General features: G+C 38.8%; 1 protein-coding gene across 1 annotated transcript in view; it reads left to right on the top strand.

Moving 5' to 3' along the window:
• rassf5 (Ras association domain family member 5) overlaps positions 1-22605 on the top strand; it is a 110578-nt gene that overhangs the window by 8876 nt on the left and 79097 nt on the right. The window contains exon 2 of the mRNA XM_048553277.2: positions 18524-18645. Within this exon, the coding sequence (XP_048409234.2) occupies positions 18524-18645 (122 nt within the window). The remainder of the gene's footprint in view (positions 1-18523; positions 18646-22605) is intronic.

Raw genomic sequence — 22605 nt, forward strand, 5'->3', positions numbered from 1 at the left:
GACAAACACAGAGTAATGGGTTCTGGGAATTATTTATGAAAGCTACAAGTGATCTTTGTGGCATGAAAATCAACTTTTCCTGATGGCATGGGATTATTGAAGCAAGAGAGACAAAAGAAGGAAGACGTGAAGGAGGGAAAAATAGAGTGGTGTTCTGAGAATAAAGGGAATTGGAACAGTGAGCATAGCAGAGTGTCCCAAGCCTCAGTCATTTGCGACTAGAAAGTGCGACAAAGGGAAACTAACACAAAGGTTGAAATGAAAATAGAGCATTCAAATGACTCTTGGGATTATAGTATGAGAAATAGTTACGTAATTTGGCAGGTCTTTCCTGGAAAAGAGAATATTGACGGGCACTATGCTTTATGTTTTTTGGGTGTTCAAGATAATTCGGGTAATTACAAGATCATCATAATTTAAATGGTGGAACCAGAGGTCACTGCTTGAGGCTGAATAGTGTTTAATTTAGAATTAATCCACAAAAAGTAATTTTCCTACTAATTTTAGGTGCATCTGTGAATGGTAGAGAAAGGGGGCTTAATTGCTTATTCAGGCAATAGTGAGGAGTTGTTTAATTTTATTTAACAGAAATGTTGGGATTTTTATCTGTGGGATTCTTGAAGTTCACCTTCTATATTGACTGCATTGTTTTGTAGCAACACCCACTGTACCCATTCATCCATGAATTTTGGGAAATTTTTGATTTTTTTATTTCCTGACTATTCCATTTAATTAGACCAAAATGGGTGGTCTGGGTGTCTGCCATAAACATGCTCAGTGGTAGGGGAAGAGAAGAACTAAGATTGCAATATTCCAACTTTGCAGACAACAGTAAACTGGGTGGAAGGGTAAACTGAGAGGAGAATGCAAAGATGCCTCAGTTGTCTGGGATGAAGCATTTCAGCTATGAAGAGAGGCTGGATGAGCTCAGGTTGTTTTCTTTGTAGCAGGGAAGGTTGAAAGGGAACTTGATAGAGGTGTATAAGGTGATGAGGGCCATGGGTAAGTGAATAAAAAGCGGCTGTTACTCTTAGTCAAAGGATCAATAAGAAAAGGGCATAATTTTAAAGTGGAAGGCGTGAGGTTAAGGGGATTTGAGGAAAATTATTTTGACCCGGAAAATGGTAGAGGTCTGAAATGTTCTGCCTGAGAGGAAACCCCTCCATCTTTTTAAAAAGTACTTGATAGCCCCATGCAATTTAACCTGTGTGCCTTTCTCTAAGTCTTTGATCTGTACATCTCGCTTACTATGATCAGCCCATACTGCTCATAAACAAAGCTTTTCACTGTACTTTGATTAATTTATTGTCATGTGCGTTGACAAAGTGTCGGAACATTTGATGGCTATGGAACCAGTATGGGGACTTGGGACTAGTGTAGGCAATAGTATATCTTTGGCAGTGCAGATTCAATGGGCTGAAGAGCCTCTTCTGTGCTCTATAATTCTAAGAAGAGAAATTTCTTCAACCAGAGAGTGGTGAGCATGTGGAATTCTTTGCCACAGAAATCAGTTGAAGTTAAAAGAGCTAAAGGGAACAAAAGGCACTGGGAGAAAGTGGGAATAGGGTGGAGTTAGACAATCCGCAATGATCCTATTGAATGGCGGAACAGGCTCAACGACCTGAATAGCCTGTACCTGTCCCTGTTTTCTTTGTTTCTTACCCTTCACATGTTAAATTAGAAAATTTTCCTCAATCCCAACATTTGAGACTGTTATAGCTTTGAGCTATCTGCTTCTACTAGATAGTTTTTACATGGACATATTGAAATGAACTAATTACAAATATAAGATAACAAGGTTTGGAGCTGGATGAATACAGCAGGCCAAGCAGCATCAGAGAGCAGGAAAGCTGATGTTTTGGGCCAAGATCTCCTTCAGAAAAAGGGTCTAGGCCAGAAACATCAGCTTTCCTGATCCTCTGATGCTGCTTGGCCTGTTGTGTTCATCCAGCTCTACACCTTGTTATACCAGATTCTCCAGCATCTGCAGTTCCTACTATCTCTAAATACAAATGTAGTAAAGATATGCTCAGTATGTCCAACAGCACCTGGAGAGAAACCAAATTGATTTCATAGATCAAGTACCTTTCCTTAAGACATTGGAAAGATTTAGTTATGAAGCAGGGTCCTTGACCTGAAATGTTATGTTTGTTTTTTTCTCTCTCTCTCCATATGTTTCCAAACCTGATGAATATTTATCGCATTTTCTGTTTTTATTTCGTGGAATACATACGAATGTAATGCTCGTTAGACAAGGAGGACATGTACTTGTTGCTGCTCAAGCTTTTAAAAGCATTGGGGATTTAGAAATTGTTGGTTAAAAAGCTTTCTTTGTCAATAATAATGATAGTATTGACTAGAAAAAATTGTCTTCAACATTATTTTCACTGCAGTTGAATTATTGCATTTTTAGTTCCCAAATCATTTCAAGCCCACCCGTAAACTGAGAGCTGGATATAAGATGATCACACAATTAGAACTAACCCTTGCTGAATCAACATTGAGCTGCCTGGGTCACTTGATAATTTTATTGCTTGTATCAGATACAGTTGTCTTATTGTTACGCACGTTATTGTTTTTAAAAATTGATCTCATGCATGCAACATATACCAATTTTTATCAGACTCTGGCATATAGGCATACCTCTGCCCTAACTCCCTAGTCCCTCCAACAACCATACACAAGAAATAAAGAGAACCTGTGTGTAGTGAGTACAATATTCTCTGCATGGGCGTCAGTTAATTTGGGAGTTGGCACATAACTATTGATGGTACACACTGCATACCACAATGTGGCATTAATTCCCAGAAGTCTTTTTAATTTTTCTTATTGGATTGTTGGTTCCTATCAGCAAGAATGACTACTAAGAGGATAGAGATTGATAAAATAGTTAGGAGAATCTGCAGATTTTTTTTACTGTTTCCCACTTAGGATTCCTCTCAAAACTTAGAACAAAATTGCACACCTGATTGTGAGTTTGTACTTGGGAACACCCGTTATGCAATCTTTATTCTCAAATAAAGAGAGTAAGTAATGAATAAATAAATAACTAATTAAATGTTAATTTGTTGAAAGTTTTTTTTTATGAATTACACGTTATTTTTTCAAGGTAAATGTTGTCAGCTGCAGTGCTTTTTGATCACAAGTATCTCTGAATTACACCTTTTGTACAAACTGTTGTGTTTGAAATGCAGCAGATTCAAGGCATTTAAAAATTTGTTAAAATAGGCTAAACCTTTTGGTGTATCTAATGTCAGATTTGTTTCAATTCTAGAGTTAATTCTTCAAATGTAAGGCTTAAACCTTTTTAAACATTCTTTAAGGAATACATTAATTGTAATCTAAATTCCTTTAAACAACTAATTTGAAAGCTGAAATGCTTTGCAATGCTGATGTTTTCATTAGCCCAGATTTCTGAATTATTCACAAACTCTATTCAAGGGCAATCAGCCCAAATTCTCACCAGTACCATTTCATCTCTCTGTTACTCTTGGTGAGTTAGAGGTAATACTCCAGGGTAATGCAGAATGATGCACCTTAACTTTGGGAACTTAACATCAAAGTGTGAATGAGGTTACTAGCTTGCTTGGTGAACACTGAAGATTTCTGTCATTAGCACATCAAAATTCAGACTAATATATTTTTATACTTGAATCATGATGCTTTCATGGATGAAAAATCTGTCCACGGTCTTTGAAAACCATCTGTGTTTATTATTTGAGATAATGGGAACTGCAGATGCTGGAGATTCCAAGATAATAAAATGTGAGGCTGGATGAACACAGCAGGCCAAGCAGCATCTCAGGAGCACAAAAGCTGACGTTTCGGGCCTAGACCCTTCATCAGAGAGCCTCTCTGATGAAGGGTCTAGGCCCGAAACGTCAGCTTTTGTGCTCCTGAGATGCTGCTTGGCCTCCTGTGTTTATTATTTTACCTGTTAAAGAATACCCATTATTACTTTATCAAGTTTGTTCAGTCTAGGTTCAGGGAATGCTTGACCTTCAGTAGGAATAACTTGCTGAGCTAATGAAATTTGAAATAGTCACTGGCAAATGCTATAAGTGAAGAGGCCAACTAGAATTCTGTGTAGCTGCTTTCTCTGGATTTATCTCTGCAGGGAACTTAGACATTTAATGGAGCCAATGAAGCATTGTAAGTGGAGTTGTAGCCCATGTGGTATGCAGCAAATTGTCCGTAAATATATCTCAAGGACACTAATTAAGGAGGAATGCGACAGATGAGATCTGACTCTCAAACATTGAAGTGTATATTTTACCTTAACTATTGCTAAAATAAAGATTCCAGTAAAATGTAATGACTAAATAAATCATAAAGCCTAAAAGCTTCACAATTTCTGGCACATTATTTGACATTAAATCTTAATACAATTTACAGTTTCCTACAAATTCCGGTTGGATTTCGATCACTTCCAAAAATAGCTTTGAGTAGAGTATTTAGAGATGAAGTGCAATTAATAATCATTAGACATATAATTCATTTCGGAGGTGGGGGGGTGGTGGAAGAAGTTTGTGAGAAAGATTCACTAACCTCAAATTTGTATTTCATTACTCTTGCTATCATTCAGTAGAATTGAAATTAATTTTAATTCTTGTAACTTTTTTATAAATTTACATGTATGTTTGACCTTAATCTTCAGTCTAGAATGTGATTATAAAACTGACTTTATTCAGCCAGGTTCAGTCAAACTGTAGTAATGATTTATTTCTGGCATAAATGGTTCATAATTCGTCTTACTGACAAGATTGGTGAGCTCCTCCTCCATTCTCCATTACCAGCTTTGGGGGGGAAAAAACTGATAAAATGTCTCTTATTTGGATGACATTTGACAAAAAGTTTAAAGTAATGGAAACAAAGGTTGGGCTAACTGACAGGGAAAATAAAGAATTGTATTTTTGGAAGTTGTTAGGAATACTTAAACACTGTACACTGTATATGTGTGAACAGATTACGTAACAGTTGAGTCACTATACCTTCGACATAGATACTAGACTGAAATAGCTACAAAACTTTTCTGAATCATACAGAATATGCAATATTAATGGGCCCATTTTAGACCTGTTCTGATTTGTTCAAACTTGATTGGTTTCAGATGGTTCGTAAGGCGTAAAATATCCTGGGGGTGTCTTGCGGTACAGTGATTAGTGTTCAAGACCCATCTGCTCCAGAAGTGTGTTAGGACATTTCTGAACAGGTTCAATAAAAATATCTACAAAATCCTGGACTTTATTAATGCTGGCATAGAGTACATGTAATTCAGAATTTACCTCAATTACTTCAGTTGGAGTACTGGATGCCACACTATAGGAAGGATGTGAATGTATTGGAGAAAGTGCAGAATGCTGACATGAATGAAAAACTTTAATGAAGATAAATTGGAGAATGTTGGGACTGATCATCTTGGAATTAATGAGGTTAAGAGGAGACCTGGGATATCTTCGAAATCATTGGAGGTCTGGATAAAGTGGGCAGAGAGAAATTGCTCCTGTTCGTAGAAGGATCAAGAATGAGAGACTGCTGGTTTGGACTGATTTAGAAAAGTAACAGATCTGAGAAGAACTTTTTTTAGAATGTATGATTTAGATCTGGTATTCACTGCTTGGATTGTGGTGGAGGTGGGTTCATTGAGACATTGAAGAGGGCTTTGGATGAAAGACATTCAATGGTATTGCCATTACTAAATCCCTGACTTTCAACCTCCTGAGAGTTTCCATTAATCAGAAATTGAACTTGACTTAACCACAGAAATGTGTTTATAAGAGTAGGCCTGGAATCTTGCAGAGAGTAACTCACCATCTGACCATTTTCCCCCACCTCCCCAAAACCTATCAGCGCATCCGCCGTCTATAAGGTAAATGTTAGGAATGTATTTTGAATACTCCCCACTTGCCTTGATGAGCTCCAGCAACACTGCAGAATCTTAATACTGTTGAGGACAAAGCCTGCTTGACTAACGTCACAAGCACAAACATTCAGTCCCTCCATCACCAATGCTCAGTATTGGCAGCGTGTACCATCTAAAAGATGCACTCCAGAAATTCACCAACGCTCTTCAGAAAGCGCTTTGGAAATCCTCTACCAACTGGAAGGATAAGGGCAGCAGATTCATGAGAACACCCTCCAAGCTGCACACCATCCTGACTTTGAAGGCCAGTGATTTACTTCAATGTTGGGTTAAGATCCATGAACTCCATCCATAATCACAGTCAAAAGTTGACCTACAGCAAATGCACTACAGAATTAAAGAAAGCAGCCCACCCACTGCCTCCTTAGGGACAACTGAGGATAGTCAATAAGTGCTGGTTCAGTGAAATCCACATCTCATGAGTAATTTATTTTTTAAAACATGCAAATCAGCACCTTCTTTCTGTCTGTCTCAAGAGCGACAGACTTTTCGTGAATCTCATTTTTCTGTTCGTACCATATTTGTTCACCTGATTTGCCATGCCCCACGAAAATCCTTCTGTCCTATATCTTTGCCACTAACTCCATCTTTCTCCCAATCGCAAGGTTTGTCTCTACCTACTGAACCTCATCCATGTGTTTGTCATCTTCAGTTATTCCAGTGTTTTCCTGGCTAGTCTCCTTGTTCCAGTCTAAATTTCACCCTACATAAAACTCTGGTCAATTTTACTTGACCATCAGTCCTATCCTGATTTAACTTATTATGGCTTCTAGTCCCTATGTGTAAAATATTAAACTCTCATTTCTGTTTTGTGACACCCTTCTGTCGTCTTGATGGTCCTGTCACTGGAATCTTGTCAGCAGTCCCTGATTTCACCATTCCTCTGACTCGGGCCTTCTCTTCACCGGTGAGCCCATCAGTAAATCAAACTGCCACTCCATTTCCCTCCTTTTAAAGCCTTCTTTAAAAGCTATGTACAGTTGATGCTTCTAATATCTTATCTGTGTTAGCTCAGCATCTATTTTTGCTTGAACGTCTCATGTTTTGAGGGATGTTTTCCAGGTTAAAGTAGATATATCAGTAGGATTCCCAGGGTTTTATTATGAGGAGCAATTTAAACAAGCTACGGTGTGCTTCCTCCTATTTAGGTTAGGGGGAACTCAGTTCAAGTTTAAAATAATAATTTGAAAAAAATAGGCTAGATAGAAAGAAACTATTTCCAATGCTGATGGAGTCCAGAAATCAATGTAATTATCTGAGCTAATGCTTTCAGAATTAAACTTGGAAACACTTCTGGATGATAGACTCTGGGAAGTCGCTATTCTGAAAATGGCAGTAGATGCTTGATCAGTCAGTAAATTTTAAAATCGGTATTGCTAGCTTTCAGTTACTACAGGTGTATTGTGATATGGGACAAAGACAATGATTTGGAGGTAGACCAAAGATCACCCATGAACTTGTTGAATGTCAGAACAGACTGAAATGCCTATACGTACCACACTCCTTGCTATCCTATATACCTTGTCATTTGTTTGTGTGTTTTAAGCAGGAAATAGAACTACATTCACCTTTTTTACAATTTTAGGGGTCATCAATTTGGAACAAAAGTGCTAGAGTATTGAATTTATCTGCTTTAAGGCTAGACCTTTAAAATTGAGGACTTCTAGGAAACTGCTCCCTATCTTTGAAAACTAGAGATTTGCCATTTGGTGTTGTGTGCTTAGTCTGGAAGAGGAATATTTTAAAGTTTATATCACAGGACTGTTGTTTTAGATTTAATGTCACAATTGGGCAGGCAAAACTATCCTAATAGGAGAAGGGTAGTCATTTTTAAAGAAACATAAATTAATATGGAATTAAGTCAGCATTTTCTGTTCACAGGACCGAACGTATAAAGGGAAACCCCATTTTGATGCTTTTTTTCTGACAAAAAGAAACCAAGAAAAAGCAGAAATAGCCATTGGAATTTTTATTGGGGTTTTTATTGAAATTCCTGAATTATTGCTGAAGTAAGTTCTTTTTGGTTAGGCTTTTCCACTAATGGAATTATTTTTCTTTATTCATTTACGGGATGAGGGCATCACTGGCTAGGCAGCAATTATTGCCCATCCCTAATTGCCCAGAGGGCAGTTGAGAGTCAACCATATTGCTGTGGGTCTGGAGTCACGTGTAGGCCAGACCAGGTGAGGATGGCAGCTTCCTTCCCTAAAGGACATTAGCGAACCAGATGGGTTTTTACGACAATTGGCAATGGATTCATGGTCATCATTAGATTCCTAATTCCAGATAGTTATTGAATTCAAATTCCACCATCTGCCATGGCAGGATTCAAGCCCAGGTGCCCAGAACATTATCTGGGTCTCTGGATTAACAGTCCAGCGATAATATCACCTAAGCCATTGCCTCCCGGTCAATCAGTTGTTTGTTTTGGTACTGATTCTTATTCGGTCCACTTTTGTATCCATTGGATTACCAATTGCTTCTATTATGTTTACACGTGGCCAAGTATCCTACACAGGATACTTCAAAAGCAAAAACCAGTTAATTGTAGATTATGGGTGAAAACTTTTGAAAAATATGTAATATTGTAGTCAGAATTTTACCACATAGAGCAGTGTTATTTTGGGCTAACAATGTACATTTTTTTTCCATTCCTTCACCTCTTTATTTATTGTATCAGCTGTAGTTCAGTTGCAGCCACACATCTGAGTCACAAGGGTTCAAGCATCATTCCAGAATCAAGCCTGACACTCCAGTGTAATAGTGAGGCAGGGCTGCAGTGTCAAGTGCAATCATTTGTATATCAAACAAAGGCCGTATCTGGCCCCTCAGGTGGGCACTAAAGATCCCGTGACACTATTTTAGAAAACTAAAGAAGCTTTTCTTGTTTACACTTCTTTTTATGCCTCAATCAAATCATTAAAACCGATGCATATTATAGCCATTATCAAATTGCTGCTGTTTTGGGGAGCTCACTGTGTGCAAATTGGATGCAAAATCCAAATTTCCTGCAGGGCAACAATGACTATATGTCAAAGTACTTGATTAGCTGTGAAGAGCTTTTGAGGTGTGAACATGAAAAGTGCTATACTAATTTAAGTATTTTTAAACATATGTAAACAGACTTCCAAATCCCCTCCAGCGCTGTTCTAAACTCCTCCAGTAGGATACTGTATGAGGTGTCTTGACTTAGGCACTGATTTGTCATGAGTAGGAAGAGTAAGACTGATGGAGTACTTTGAGTTAGGGAGCAGCAAGTGAAGAAAATACAATAGGCTTTTCTCTTTGTGTCTTTTTTTTGAACGGAACAGATTGGAAGTCATAGATAAAGCGTTGTCTCCTGGATGAGAGATAACACGGTGTAGAGCTGGATGAACACAGCAGGCCAAGCCGCATCAGAGAAGCAGGAAGGCTGACATTTCGGGTCTAGACCCTTCTTCAGAAATGTCTCGTGGCTGAGTTTTTGTACAATTGATTGATTAGGCAAAAAAACTAATTTCAGGTAAAGGATTGAGTTGAATCAAAACTAGTTATACAAGGAATTAAGGGCTATGGGGAGAGTGCAGGGAAGTGGAGTTGAAATGCCCATCAGCTGTGATTAAATGGCGGCATGGATTCGATGGGCCGAATGGCGTTACTTCCACTCCTATGTCATATGGACTTATAGTTACATTGGTGAGTTCAACAGGAATAAAGCAGTGTAGAGCAGAAAACTTATTCCTTCATTGTAAATTTTTATCTTGGTAAAAATCATGGCTAGACAGTGACAAATTCCGAACATTGTGTGAAAAGAAAACAACACTTGATGTGCTACTTCACCCAAGGATACATTATCCTGCGAGCTGTTTTGGGTAGCTATCCAAAGTCTGTAACAAGTTGGTCTGTTTCCGATAGCCACAGTATTTAAATAACTTCACCTGCAATCTGATTACGGTTCTGGGAATGCATCAGTAAGTGTGATAACATTGACACTTGGTGATAATATTGAGCTAGAAGAGTAATGGTGTGTGTTGTTATTAATATACAAATTAGCTAGAAAATTCAAGAGTTACACTGGGTTGGAAGTCGCAAATTTGCAGACAACGGTCCACCCTTTCATTCTTAAGAATTGATTTTTGCACATTAACGAGTCCAGGCTGGAACTGAAGAGTAAGTACATTTTTTTAAGAATGTTGCACTAATTGTTAATACAATAGAATCAACCCAAAACAGTTTAAATTGTTTCCTTTCAGTACACAGTTATTGGAGATTTTAATGTTGTCATTTTTCTTTCTGAATTTTTCTATCCCTTTTATCCAGTGTGTCTTTCTCTTTATTTTAATTTCTCTGTACCCTATTTGTCTCTAACCAGCCCTCCTCCTTCATGATTCCTGTTTTCTTTTCAGAACCTTAAATGTAATTTGTTGAAGGGTAGAATGTCGGTTCTGCTTCTGATTTGAAGCTTCCAGAGCCTGGTTAGAGCTAAATAAATAACTGAGGTGAAGGCTGCAGGGCAAAAAGCCTGACCGTGTCAGATGCCTTGCTCCCAAGAAGCTCAAGCACATTACCTCATGAACTCTCTATTGACCAGGATTATTCCTGCAAGATTAAAGTGCTACAAATCATAATCAAATTGGAAGTGGTTAAGCAAGATTTTTGGAAGTGTTATTGTGTATTCTTAAGATTGCACATAACTTTCTTTTCATCTTCATGAGTTCGTGGCTCTGCCCATTAAAATAAGGCAGGGATGAGATTCTATCCCATGCTTGTATAATTATTTTTTAAAAAGTACTCTTGATGACCTAGCCTGATGAGCAACTACATGGCACGAAATGCTACATCATGTTTGTGAACAGAACCATTGTAGATGTGTCGTGGCAAGACGTGTGGTAATTAATTATTCCTGTAAATCCAGAGTAGTCAATCTGCAAAGTGTCTGTCAAATCACTGCAGATTGTGGGTAGGGTGTTCACTAAATGTAGGATTGTGTGGTAGTTTATTACCATCCTAGCATTACTGTACTGGTGGAAGGGAGAGGGATTAATAATGAAAAATGAGCAAGGGTTCGGTAAAGAATTTTAAAACAAGCTGAACATAAGTAGGGCAGGAGCCGGCAATGAGTGTATGACACTTGCATTTGAGACTAGTGGTGGTAATCAGAAAAATCCTGATTAGGATAGGTAGAACCTTGGTGAGAGGAGAAGAAATAAAGGTCAGGTGAGCAAGAGAAACACTATCCTCAGAATTTTCTGTGCCAGAAACTAAACTACCTGATCAAATGGGAGAACCAGTACTACAAGAGACTGTCTCTGGGCAGTTGGCCACGCAGGCTTTTTTGCTCATGGTGAAGGATCTCCTAACTCATGGCACTGTTAGCCATGCCTTGCCTGCAGCTATCTAAATCATTGTGGCTTTAAATTTATTCACCTCTGGCTCCTTCTGAGGGAAAGCAGCTGATCATGTTTGTATCTTTGAATTGGCTGCACACTATATGTCTCACCATAAGACCATAAAGTATAGGTACAGAATTAGATCATTCAATCCATCAAGTCTGTGCTACTATTCAATCATGGCTATGTTTCTCAACTCCATTCTCCTGCCTTTTCCCTGTAACCCTCGATCCCCTTACCAATCAAAAACCCATCTATCTCTTAAATGCACTCAGTAACTTGGCGTCCACAGCTGTCTGTGGCAAAATGTTCCACAGATTAACTCTCCTTTGGCTGGTAAAATACCTCCTCCTCTCAGTTCGAAAGGGTGGTGCAATCACCCTGTGTATCTGGTCCTATTCTCTCCTACTAGTGGAAACATCTCTCCATGACCACTCTATCTGGAACTCTCCAGTTTTCTGTAAGCCTCAGTCAGATCCCCTTTTCATTCTTCCAAACCCCATCGAGAACAGACCCGGAGTCCTCAATCTCTTCTCATGTGACAAGTCCTTCATCCTTGGGATCGTTCTTGTAAACCCCTTCCAATACCAGCACATCCTTGCTGGGGCCCAAAACTGCTCACCATATTTGAAATGTGGGCTTACCAAAGCCGTACACCGCTTCAGCTGTACATCTCTGCTCTTGTATACTAGCTCTCTTGAAATGAATGTTAACATTGCATTTGCCTTCCTGACTGCCAACTCCCCTTGCATGCTAACCAAGAGAAACCAAAACTAGGGCCCCGAAATCCCTTTGCGGTTCAGATTTTCAAAGCCTTTGCCCATTTAGAAAATAGTGTGCACCTCTATTCTTTCTACCAAATGGCACAACCTCATACTTTCCAACTTTGAATTCCATCTACCACTTTTCCTTAGCCTGTTCAAGTCCTTCCACAGCTTCTCCACTTCCTCAACGTGACCTGTCCCTCCACTATTTTTGTGTCATCAGCAAATTTGGCAAAATGTCCCATAGTTCTTTTGTCCAGATCGTCATTGTATTATGTTAACAGTTGTGGTCCCAACACAGACCCCTGAGGAACTCTACTAGTCACCAATTGCCATCAAAAAGACCCCTCTATCTCTGCTGATTGCCTTCTCCTAGTCAGTCAATCTTGTATCCATGCCTTCCCCTGCAACCGCAGGAAATGCCACACTTGCCCCCACACCTCCTCCCTCACCCCTATCCCAGGCCCCAAGATGACTTTACATATTAAGCAGAAGTTCACCTGCACATCTGCCAATGTGGTATACTGTATCCATTGTACCCGGTGTGGCTTCTCTACATTGGGGAAACCAAGCGGAGGCTGGGGGACTGCTTTGCAGAACACTTCCGCTTGGTACGCAATAATCAACTGCACCTCCCAATCGTGAACCATTTCAACTCCCCCTCCCATTCTTTAGAAGACATGTCCATCATGGGCCTCCTGCAGTGCCACAATGATGCCACCCGAAGGTTGCAGGAACAGCAACTCATATTGGGAACCCTGCAGCCCAATGGAATCAATGTGGACTTCACCAGCTTCAAAATCTCCCCTTGCCCCACGGCATCCCAAAACCAGCCCAGCTCTTCCCCTCCCCCCACTGCATCCCAAAACCAGCCCAGCCTGTCTCTGCCTCCCTAACCTGTTCTTCCTCTCACCCATCCCTTCCTCCCACCCCAAGACGCACCTCCATTTCCTACCTACTAACCTCATCCCACCTCCTTGACCTGTCCGTCTTCCCTGGACTGACCTATCCCCTCCCTACCTCCCCACCTATACTCTCCTCTCCACCTATCTTCTTTTCTCTCCATCTTCGGTCTGCCTCCCCCCCTCTCTCTCTCTCTTTATTCCAGAACCCTCACCCCAACCCCTCTCTGATGAAGGGTCTAAGCCCGAAACGTCAGCTTTTGTGCTCCTGAGATGCTGCTTGGCCTGCTGTATTCATCCAGCTTCACACTTTATTATCTTGTATCCATGCCAGTACCTTGCCCATAACACAATGGACTCTTAACTTATTTAGCAGCCTCCTATGCAACACCTTGTCAAAGCACTGTTATGAAAACCGAAATAACTGCAGATGCTGTAAATCAGAAACAAACAGATTGCTGGAAAAGCTGAGCAGGTCTGGCAGCATCTGTGTAGAGAAAGCAGAGTTAACATTTCGGGTCGAGAGAGCTTTCCCCAAGTCTGACAGCATCTGACCTTTCTCCACAGATGCTGCCAGACATGCTGAGCTTTTCCAGCAATCACTGATGTTATGACTCTGTAAATGACCTTCTTATGTTTGAAGAAGAAATCCTAACACTTGGCAATTAACTGGTAGAACTGTGGTACAAGAGCTCTCATAATTCTATCTGCCAAAAAGAATTAAAGTAAGTATTATAAAGTGGACTTTGTTTTTAACCAATACATCATGACCTCTGTTTTATTATTTACTTCTCCAAGCATTCCCTTTTTTTGTTACAAGAATGTTGAAGATGCATTCACACTTCACCAGGGACAAACCCAAATATCTGCCACAGTAACTTGGAATTCACTGATGGGTTGATTTTTTAAAAAGTTTTTGTGCAACAAAGCCTGGTATTTTTTTCCCTCTCCAGAAATACAAGTCAATTAGCATCTATGAAATTATTGCTGCTCAAGAAAACAGGGAAATTAGGTCTGATAAAATAAGTCCCGATATTGCTATTATTGGGACACCAGCTAAATTTGAGATCTCTTACTTGGTGTTGCAGTGGTCACCTTAGATGCATTGTTCTGTCTTTACCCTAATCTGAAAAGATATTCTTTATAACTCAATGTGGCTGATCTAATCTTCTTCCTTAGCTGTTTATTTGTAGAAAGAACCTGGTTTCTTAATTTCTCATGCACTTTATATTTTGTTTAATCTGTTTCTTCAATTATAATACTAAATCGTACTTCAATGTTGCTGATTACACCTCAGTGCTATAAGTGCCATAAGCCTATCAAGCATCCTATTCTGGCAAAATTAATTGATAATCCACCCTGGTTCCACAGGAGTAACTGCAACAACATTCTTGCAGAAAGTTGAGTGGGCTCATACAATTTCAGCCAGTCAAACCTTAGTTCACAGGTTAACCGTTCCTAGTGAATCAGTCATAACAGATAGCATTAGACATAAAGTTGGTTTCTGCTTGGATTTTCTGGCTGTTCCCTGCACATGCCAATTAGATGGAGTTATAGTTTTCAACCATTTCAACTTATTTTTCCTTCTGGGTGAAGTTAAGCAAAAATTTCAGTACTTCTCTTCAGGGCACTTACAGGAGTCCTGGAAATCATTTAGTATACAGTCTAGCATACTGAAGAATATCTCTATTTTAGTACGCATGGTTTCAAGAAAGTGTTTATTCTCATGCCTCCTGGATCAAGGGGGTTAAGGCTGGGAAATTTTGACCTGTCAGTTAACTGATGACACACAAGGATTTTTGTTTGAAGTGTCACTTCAGTTCAGAAACAGGAATTCACAAGCATGTCCACTTCTTAATTTTAAACTTTATGCTGGACTTTCCCTCCCCAGTTCCTCTTAACCATGCATGGGAACTGGGTGGGAGAAAGGGTTTGAGGGAAACTGATATTATTCTCCTTCGAAGGAAAGGAGAACAAAAGAGTAATATAGAAGCAAAATATGGTATATTCTTGAAATCTGAAATAAAATAACAAAATGCTGGAGAAACTGGCAATGTCTATGGAGAGAGAAAGAGTCAGCATTTTGAATCTGATATGACTTCTTATAAAGAAAATTTGAAGCTTTTTTTAAGGAAAAACTTGACAAAACCAGACGTGGTTTTTGAAATAATCTATGTACCACACCACAGTTGAATTTAGCTAAGGGTAACCCCGAGTGCCATGTGACATCACACAAAAAACCTTAATTCATCAACATCAGGGGAGCAAAATACATTTTATGAAACGAAGAGGATGCTAGAAACTAAAAGAGGATGCTATTTGATTCTGTCTGTGTGAGTGATTTTAATAATTTGGCAATATTGCTAACAATGACACCACATTGATCTCTTGCAGTTATTTTGAGTTGACTTAATATTTCGACCAGTTGGTTCCTTAAACTGAAAACATTTGAATAATAAATGTGTTAATTTTTGAACTGGGTGAAATTTGTGGCAATTTAAAGCTGAAGGCTGAAATTTGACTGATTTATTTCAATAAAAAATTGCAATGTAAAATCTCTTTATGCTGAAGTGTAGCAGCTGCTTCAGTTGTACTTCAGATTGTTTGTTTGGCTTCTCGTTTGACAGACTTGGCTGTATTCTATGTTTCAAATTTCCAAGAAAAAGGAGCCCATATCAACAGGAATCCAGAAACAAAAGAAAAATAATTATGTACAGAATTGTTAAGTTCAGTTCCACACCACTAGTCCAAACCCTTCTCCACCCCTCCCCCCCCCCCCCCACCCTGCCACCACCCTTCTCTCAAAATGATCACTTCAAGTCCTGTATCAGAATTCCAGACTGGTTTTTTGTATCAAAACTTGTATGATTCTGACAGCAATGATGGTGATGTTTAACAGGATACCAGAAACGTGGCAAAAAAAATTAATGGGAGAATAGCAATTAGTAAGTAGCAATTCTCGATTCATGAACTTTCTGAAATTGTCATCACTGGTATCAATTTGTTTGCGGTTTTGTATTTTTAAAACTTGAAACTGTTTGAATGTGATGAAGACCCAAAACATTGACTTTTCTGCTCCTCAGATCATACCTGACCAGCTATTATCCTCCAGCTCCACATTTTATGGACTGACTTCCAGCATCTGCAGTCCTTTCCATCTCAACTGTTGTTGGAAACTTTTTTTAAAAATTTTCAATATTATAATACCTGTACATCTGTAAATAGTGCTGACATTGAAAGAAATTAATTGTAAATTGGCATTTCCTGAGAACCTGGGAGTATGTAATGTTTTCCTGTAAGAGCTCTTAAAGTTAAAGTTTTGGGGAGGATTTTGTTGCTAAATGTTGAACTATTTACTTTCCTTAAGTTGCTATGGTATGGAGGAACTTTGGTGAAAGGAGTTCCTATGGCTTTGTATCTGGATGTGTAGATAACAATGAGATTTAGGGAACCAGCAGCTGCAGCGGAAACAATGGACCACTAAATAAATTAGTGACTTTTCAAAATATGTTGGAGAACAGTGATTTTTGTAATCTGTTTGCATAATAACTTTTGCAAATAGACATCATACTGCACTTTTCAACATGCTGCTCAGTGATTTATTTGATTTATAAATCAACTTAAAACATCCCACACTAAATTTTTGAATCTATTTGCATAACATTTGCAGACTGCCCTATTCTCCTGGAATGTGTTAATAGGCCCACATTAGAATAAAATGATCAACTCTTATTTGGGAGTGGAATTCCAATTCCACTTTGTTGACCTGGCCATGAAAAGGCTGGCCAGCTTTCATTCCTCATCTGAGTAGAGCAGCAAAAATGGCATATTATGGAATTATTCTTTTGGCTATGTTTTAGCTGCTCAGCTGTGCCCTCTAGTGGACTGACCATAGAATAACATAGTTGACCAGCTACTGCCTGGAGTTCTGCTTTCTTTTGAGGAACACAACTTTACTAATTACATCAAATTTATGATGTGACTGGAGAAAGAGGAAAATGACAAGGTGGGGGGGAAATGCGAAATGAATCCTTTTTATTCTTGCAAGTATTCACATCACATCTACCTGACATTGCCCTTTTATTTTTAATTCCTTGCTGAGGTACAGTTTCAGATGATGGAAGCTCTCCTTTTTCCTTCAGCCTAAATCCATAAGTGTCTAGAAAGGACTTTGGATAGGTTTAGTGAGTGGGAGGGAAAAAAATTGGCAGAAGGAATATAATGTGGGAAAATGTGAACCTGCCCAGTTTGGCGGAAAGAGTAGAAAAGCATTTGAGTGAATGGAGATGGACTTCAGAATTCCATGGTACGGAGATCAGAGTGTTCTGATACATTAATTACAAACTGTTAGTCTGTGAGCAATCTCTTAATGAAGGCAGATGGGACCTTGCCATTTATTGCAAGGGTAAACAAAGTATAAAAGTGAGGAAATGTTGCCATTGTTGTACAGCCTAGGGTCAAAGCTAGAGTGCTGTGTACAGTTTTCATCTTCTTAGGAAAGTATATAATTACATTTGTGAAGTTCAGAAAAGGTTCACTTGGATGAGTCTTGGAATGAAAGGTCTATCTTAAAAGGAAAGAATGCATATTTTGATTCTGTACTAAGTGGAGTTCAGTAAAATGAGGTGATCTCATTGAAATGTAAAGATCCTGAGGACGGATGATCGTCAGTGTAGGTGTTGAAAGAATCTTTCCTTTGGAGGAGTGTTAAACTCGGGAACAGAGTTTAAAAAATTAGTTCAAAATCCTGTTTAAGATTGAGATGAGGAGAATTTGTTTCTCTCAGGGTCATTTGTCTTTTAACTTGCATTTTGTTTTGAGAGCACTAGAAGCTGGGCCAGTAGTAGTATTCAAGATGGAGTTGGATTTTTAAATGGGACAAGGAGATCTAGGGTTATGGGAGGCAAACAGGAAACTGGAATTGAGCCCACAGTCAAATCAGCCATTATCTTATTGAATGGGAGAACAGTTTCAAGTGACCACATGGCCTTATACTCCTGAATCCTTGTGTTTGATGCTAAGGTTACATATATCCTACTCTTTAGTCATTTCACAATCAACACTTCAATTGTTGAATACAGAATTATATTGGAATTACTCATTCTTACAAGCTATTTAACATTTCTTAATTCTTTAGTTTGTTCCTCCGATTGATTTGTTGATGAAATCTGGCCCTTTAATTCTGAAGTCTCCATGCTAATTGTGGTTCAATGCAGAGAGTGATTTGTAATAAATTGTGCCTTTAACCAATAAAAATGAGCAGTTAATACAGAATCTAACATCTGATCTAGAATATTCAAAATTGTAACCATTTGATCGGCCCAACAAGCTCAAATTATCCCATCACATCTCCACACACTCAATGCTCTGCCCAGCAAAGACCATTTGCCCTGTGATCATTTTGCTTAGCAATTCCTATGTTCTTTATCTATTGACAAGTAATTCTATTTTATTCACTCATTTTGCCACATCTCTTGCTGTGGACTTCCAACTATATGCAAAACCTGCATTTTGTTAAGCAGAATTCCATTGAGTTTTCATTATTATTTTATTTTACCTGCACAGATTGCAATTATACCATTCATCAAGAGTGTAGGAGCTTCATTAAGCTTGACTGCCAGCAAGGGGAACAGCTTTCAGCGGAGAAAATTAGCCTTGCAAATTCAATGGTCCAGCCTGGAAGTGAGGTATTTATTTTTATCAAATTTTCACTGTAGTTTTTATAAGTAACAATAATAATGTCCTTTTGATTCTTTATTGTGGCATTGCAATCAAGTATTTCCAGTCAAGAAACTTACTGATGAGTCACTTGGAAAATATCAACTGTTAACTGACTTTTTAAAACATTAATTGCATAACTTTGCATTCAAAAGGACCACCTCTGCAGTGATGAACTTTTTTTTGCAGAATACTACCTTTTTTCTCTCCTCTTAATGTTAATAGTTACTAACCTATATTTGCACGGCACTTCATCTGCTGCTTCATTGACTAAACTGAGTTATGTGAATACTGCATTCTACAACCTATTTAACAAAATAGCTTTCATAGAGATGAATATTGAAACCTTCCTCAGATTTTAGAAAGGTAATCTTCCTACCTTAATTAAGGGCGCACATTACACTGTATGTAAAAGAAAAGAAGTGAATATTTTTTAGACACACCAGTAATTAGTGTCCAAGAAGTGTGAGCTTGGCAGTAGAGTACAGTGCTCTAGTATTCATACTAGAGTAATAATCTGGAGCTGTGAGAACCCCATCGAGAATTATGAAATTAGGTTAAATGCATATTACGATTTGAAGGCACCAGGAAAATTACCGGATTGTTCCAAAAATCCACTGGTTCATTCATGCCTCTTAAAGATGAGCCTATCATTTGTAAAAATGGCCATTATAATGTGCCAAGCGGGAGTTCTAATAAATAAAGTCTTATTTTTCTGTAAAGCAGAGCCAGATAGAAAAAATGACTCAAGCCCTAAGCCCTGATCTCCAAGGAAGAGCTAAGGAGTTGGGTATCTTTAACATTGACTTTGGTTTACCTTGGGTGAGGCACGCACTGAGCTGGCCTCAGTGAAATTCACTTGCTAGCAGGAGGCTGGGGTAGGTTATCTTTGAACCTGGGTTTTCCTTCTTTCACAGCCTATTTTGTGGATTTTGCTATGTGGGGAAGTGTGGTTCAGGTCAGTTACTGTTTAGTTCAGTCCCATTCATTCACTAGTTCGCTCATTCACCTGGCCAACCGTCATTTTCCTATTACCAAGCCATTGTATTCTGGATGTTTTCCTGGTCCTTGTCCTGTAGATTCTCCCCGACACTTCTATTCTAAGTTAAATTGTTGACATTGAGCTGCTTGCTTGCTTGTAAAGACTGTTTGTTTGAACCTATCTGAAGCAAATACAATAGAAAAACAATGTCAGCAGATCTTCCAGTAACACGTAGGTTATTGAACTTTCGCTCAATGGGCAACACAGCTGCATTTGTGGCTCTTGGAGTTTCTTTCGTAAATCTAAGCCTAAATCTATGTTTACGATATTTTTCAGAAGAATAATAAGGTGCACTCTCCAGTTTTTTTTATGGCATTAGCATCAATAAGGTTTCTCTTTGGCATGGAATTACTGTTTGTAATGCCAATATATTTGTTACTACTCTATTTCTGGTCTGGGTATATACTTCTAGGGAAAAGAAAATGGACAACAGGAGATTCACAGTTATTGTGCTATCATCCTGTTTTTCACTGCTTATATACAGTATTTGCTTTTCATACAATTCCTTCAGGGCACTGTGGGTTTGGTGCCAGTTTTCATATTTTACATAAAACAAAAGTGCGAATGCTGGAGTTCGGAAACAAAACACAAATTACTGGTGAATTACTTCATATTTATACGTTCCAGATAATATCTTCAACAGCATTCTACTAATTTCTATTGTGATTGTAGTTATCAGTTGTGCCCTGCAACCTAAAGTCAATTGTTAAGTGACATTTGAATTGTTGTGCATGCATCCAAATGGTTTGCATCACATTGTTTTAATTAATGCACCCATGAAGTTATTGTTCGGTTTTCTTTTGCCACCTTGCCTAATTTGCTTTAATTCCCAAAATAAAAACAAAATACTGTAGATGCTGAAGTTCTGAAATGAGTAAAAACAGCGCATGCTGGAGAAACTCAGCAGGTCTGGCAGGGGAGGCAATTGTGTAGTGGTATTATTGCTGTTAATCCAGAAACCCAGGTAATGTTCTGGGGGCCTGAGTCTGAATCCTACCGTGGCAGCTGGTGGAATTTGAATTTAATAGATATCTAGAATTAAGAATCTAATGATGACCATGAATTCATTGCTGGTTGTTGGAAAAATGCATCTGGTTCGCTAATATCTTTTATGGGAGGGAACTGCCATCCTTACCTGATCTGGCCTACATGTGACTCCAGACCCCACCAATGTAGTTGACTCATAACTGCCCTCTGGGCAGTTAGGGATGGCAGTACTGGCCTAGCCAGCGACACCCTCATCCTGTCAATGAATAAAGAAAAAAAAAATCTTCGGAGGATGAAATGGAATTTAAGTTTCAAGTCCAATATGATCCCTCAGAACCGAAAGGGGTTGCGACAACCTAAAGTCTGTTTGTTTTAATGTGGAATTACATTTGTAGCTCTGGCACAATTACTTTCTTAAGTTATTTACAAAAACTCAAGTGACTGTAAATGTACCAGATTTTATTTACGGGTCTATATTTCTTCTTGAGAAGCCTAGGTGAAGGAACAAGACCAATTGTGCTTCAAGGTTTAAAAGTACTTTGTACTTGTTTGCACATGGGGTCATTCGCATGGATTGATTAATGTTTTACAACTGGTTGATCTATTATAAATCCAGCAGTTAAGCTATGAATTTTACATGACCTTTAATTATATAATGCTGGAAGGATGCAAGAGAGTTTGCACTTGTTGTGAACATAATAGTACAAATGGAATGATTTTAACTCCTGCCCAACAAAAAAATGTGTTTGGAGTTTAAAATCCATTTTTAGACTTGCTGCCTACCTGCCGTATTTTCTGAATTTTCATTAGCAACCAGTGTTAATGTCTAAAACAAACAAAGAAATTGGTAATGCATTTGAGTGATACATGTGGGTCCTAAATCCATTTTAATTCCAACTAAATCCCATTCAGTAATATTTGGATTGGATTCCATTTTAAGTCAGAAGTGATGTTTGAAGGGCACTCATTTGAAACTACTCTGATCATTGGTATCTGTTTACATTTCCACAGAAGATTTTATTTTGGAAATATGTTTTCTGCACTTAATTTCAACAAAAATGAATGAGTACCAACTTTTTGGTTCTTTAATTCGTTTTGGATTGAAAGAGAAAGAGGGGCAACAGAAGCTGCAGCACCAACCTGGGCAGCCGTATAGAACAATTGTCCACATTTAAGGGCTGTCTGCAAGAGGACTTGCTCAACCATGTCTTCTGCAGAGTTATTTATTAGGTGTGAAATTGCTTTGGGCTTTGCTGCAGTATCTGGCTTCCCACAACTGCAATTGAAAATGCTGCCAGACCTGCAAAATACCATGTTTTGCTTCTATTGAATGCGGATTTCATAAGTGTTGTAATGACGTGCAATATGTCAGTCAAGAACACCCTTCAAGAGGAAGGATTACCTCTTAATTTGCTGATCAGTGATCATGCCCATGATGTTATACAGTTCTGAGTGCAGTACTAACAGGTGCCGTAATGATTTTATTTTGCAATGTTATCTCTTCTGTATTTGAACTGTCTCCGAAAGGAACACCTTCATTTATGTAATAAATTTCATGAGCACCAGATCATAAAATTCCTACAGTGCAGACACAGGCCATTCAGCCCATACGTCCCTCTAAAGAGCATCACACCTCATCCCTGTAACCCTGCATTTACTATGGCTAATCCACCTGGCCTGCACGTCTCTAGACGCTATGAGCATGGCCAATCCACCCAACCTGCATATCTTTGGACTGTGCGAAGAAGCCGGAGCAAACCTGTGCTGAAATGGGGAGAATGTGCAAACTCCACACACAGTGACCCTAGGGTGGAATCTAACCAAGGTTGCTGGTGCTGTGAAGCCATGGTGCTAACCACTGGGACACCATTGCCAGCCTAGGTGTCCCAAAGTACTTTAC

This window comes from Stegostoma tigrinum, chromosome 21 (assembly GCF_030684315.1).
Source record: "Stegostoma tigrinum isolate sSteTig4 chromosome 21, sSteTig4.hap1, whole genome shotgun sequence".
Lineage (NCBI taxonomy): Eukaryota > Metazoa > Chordata > Chondrichthyes > Orectolobiformes > Stegostomatidae > Stegostoma > Stegostoma tigrinum.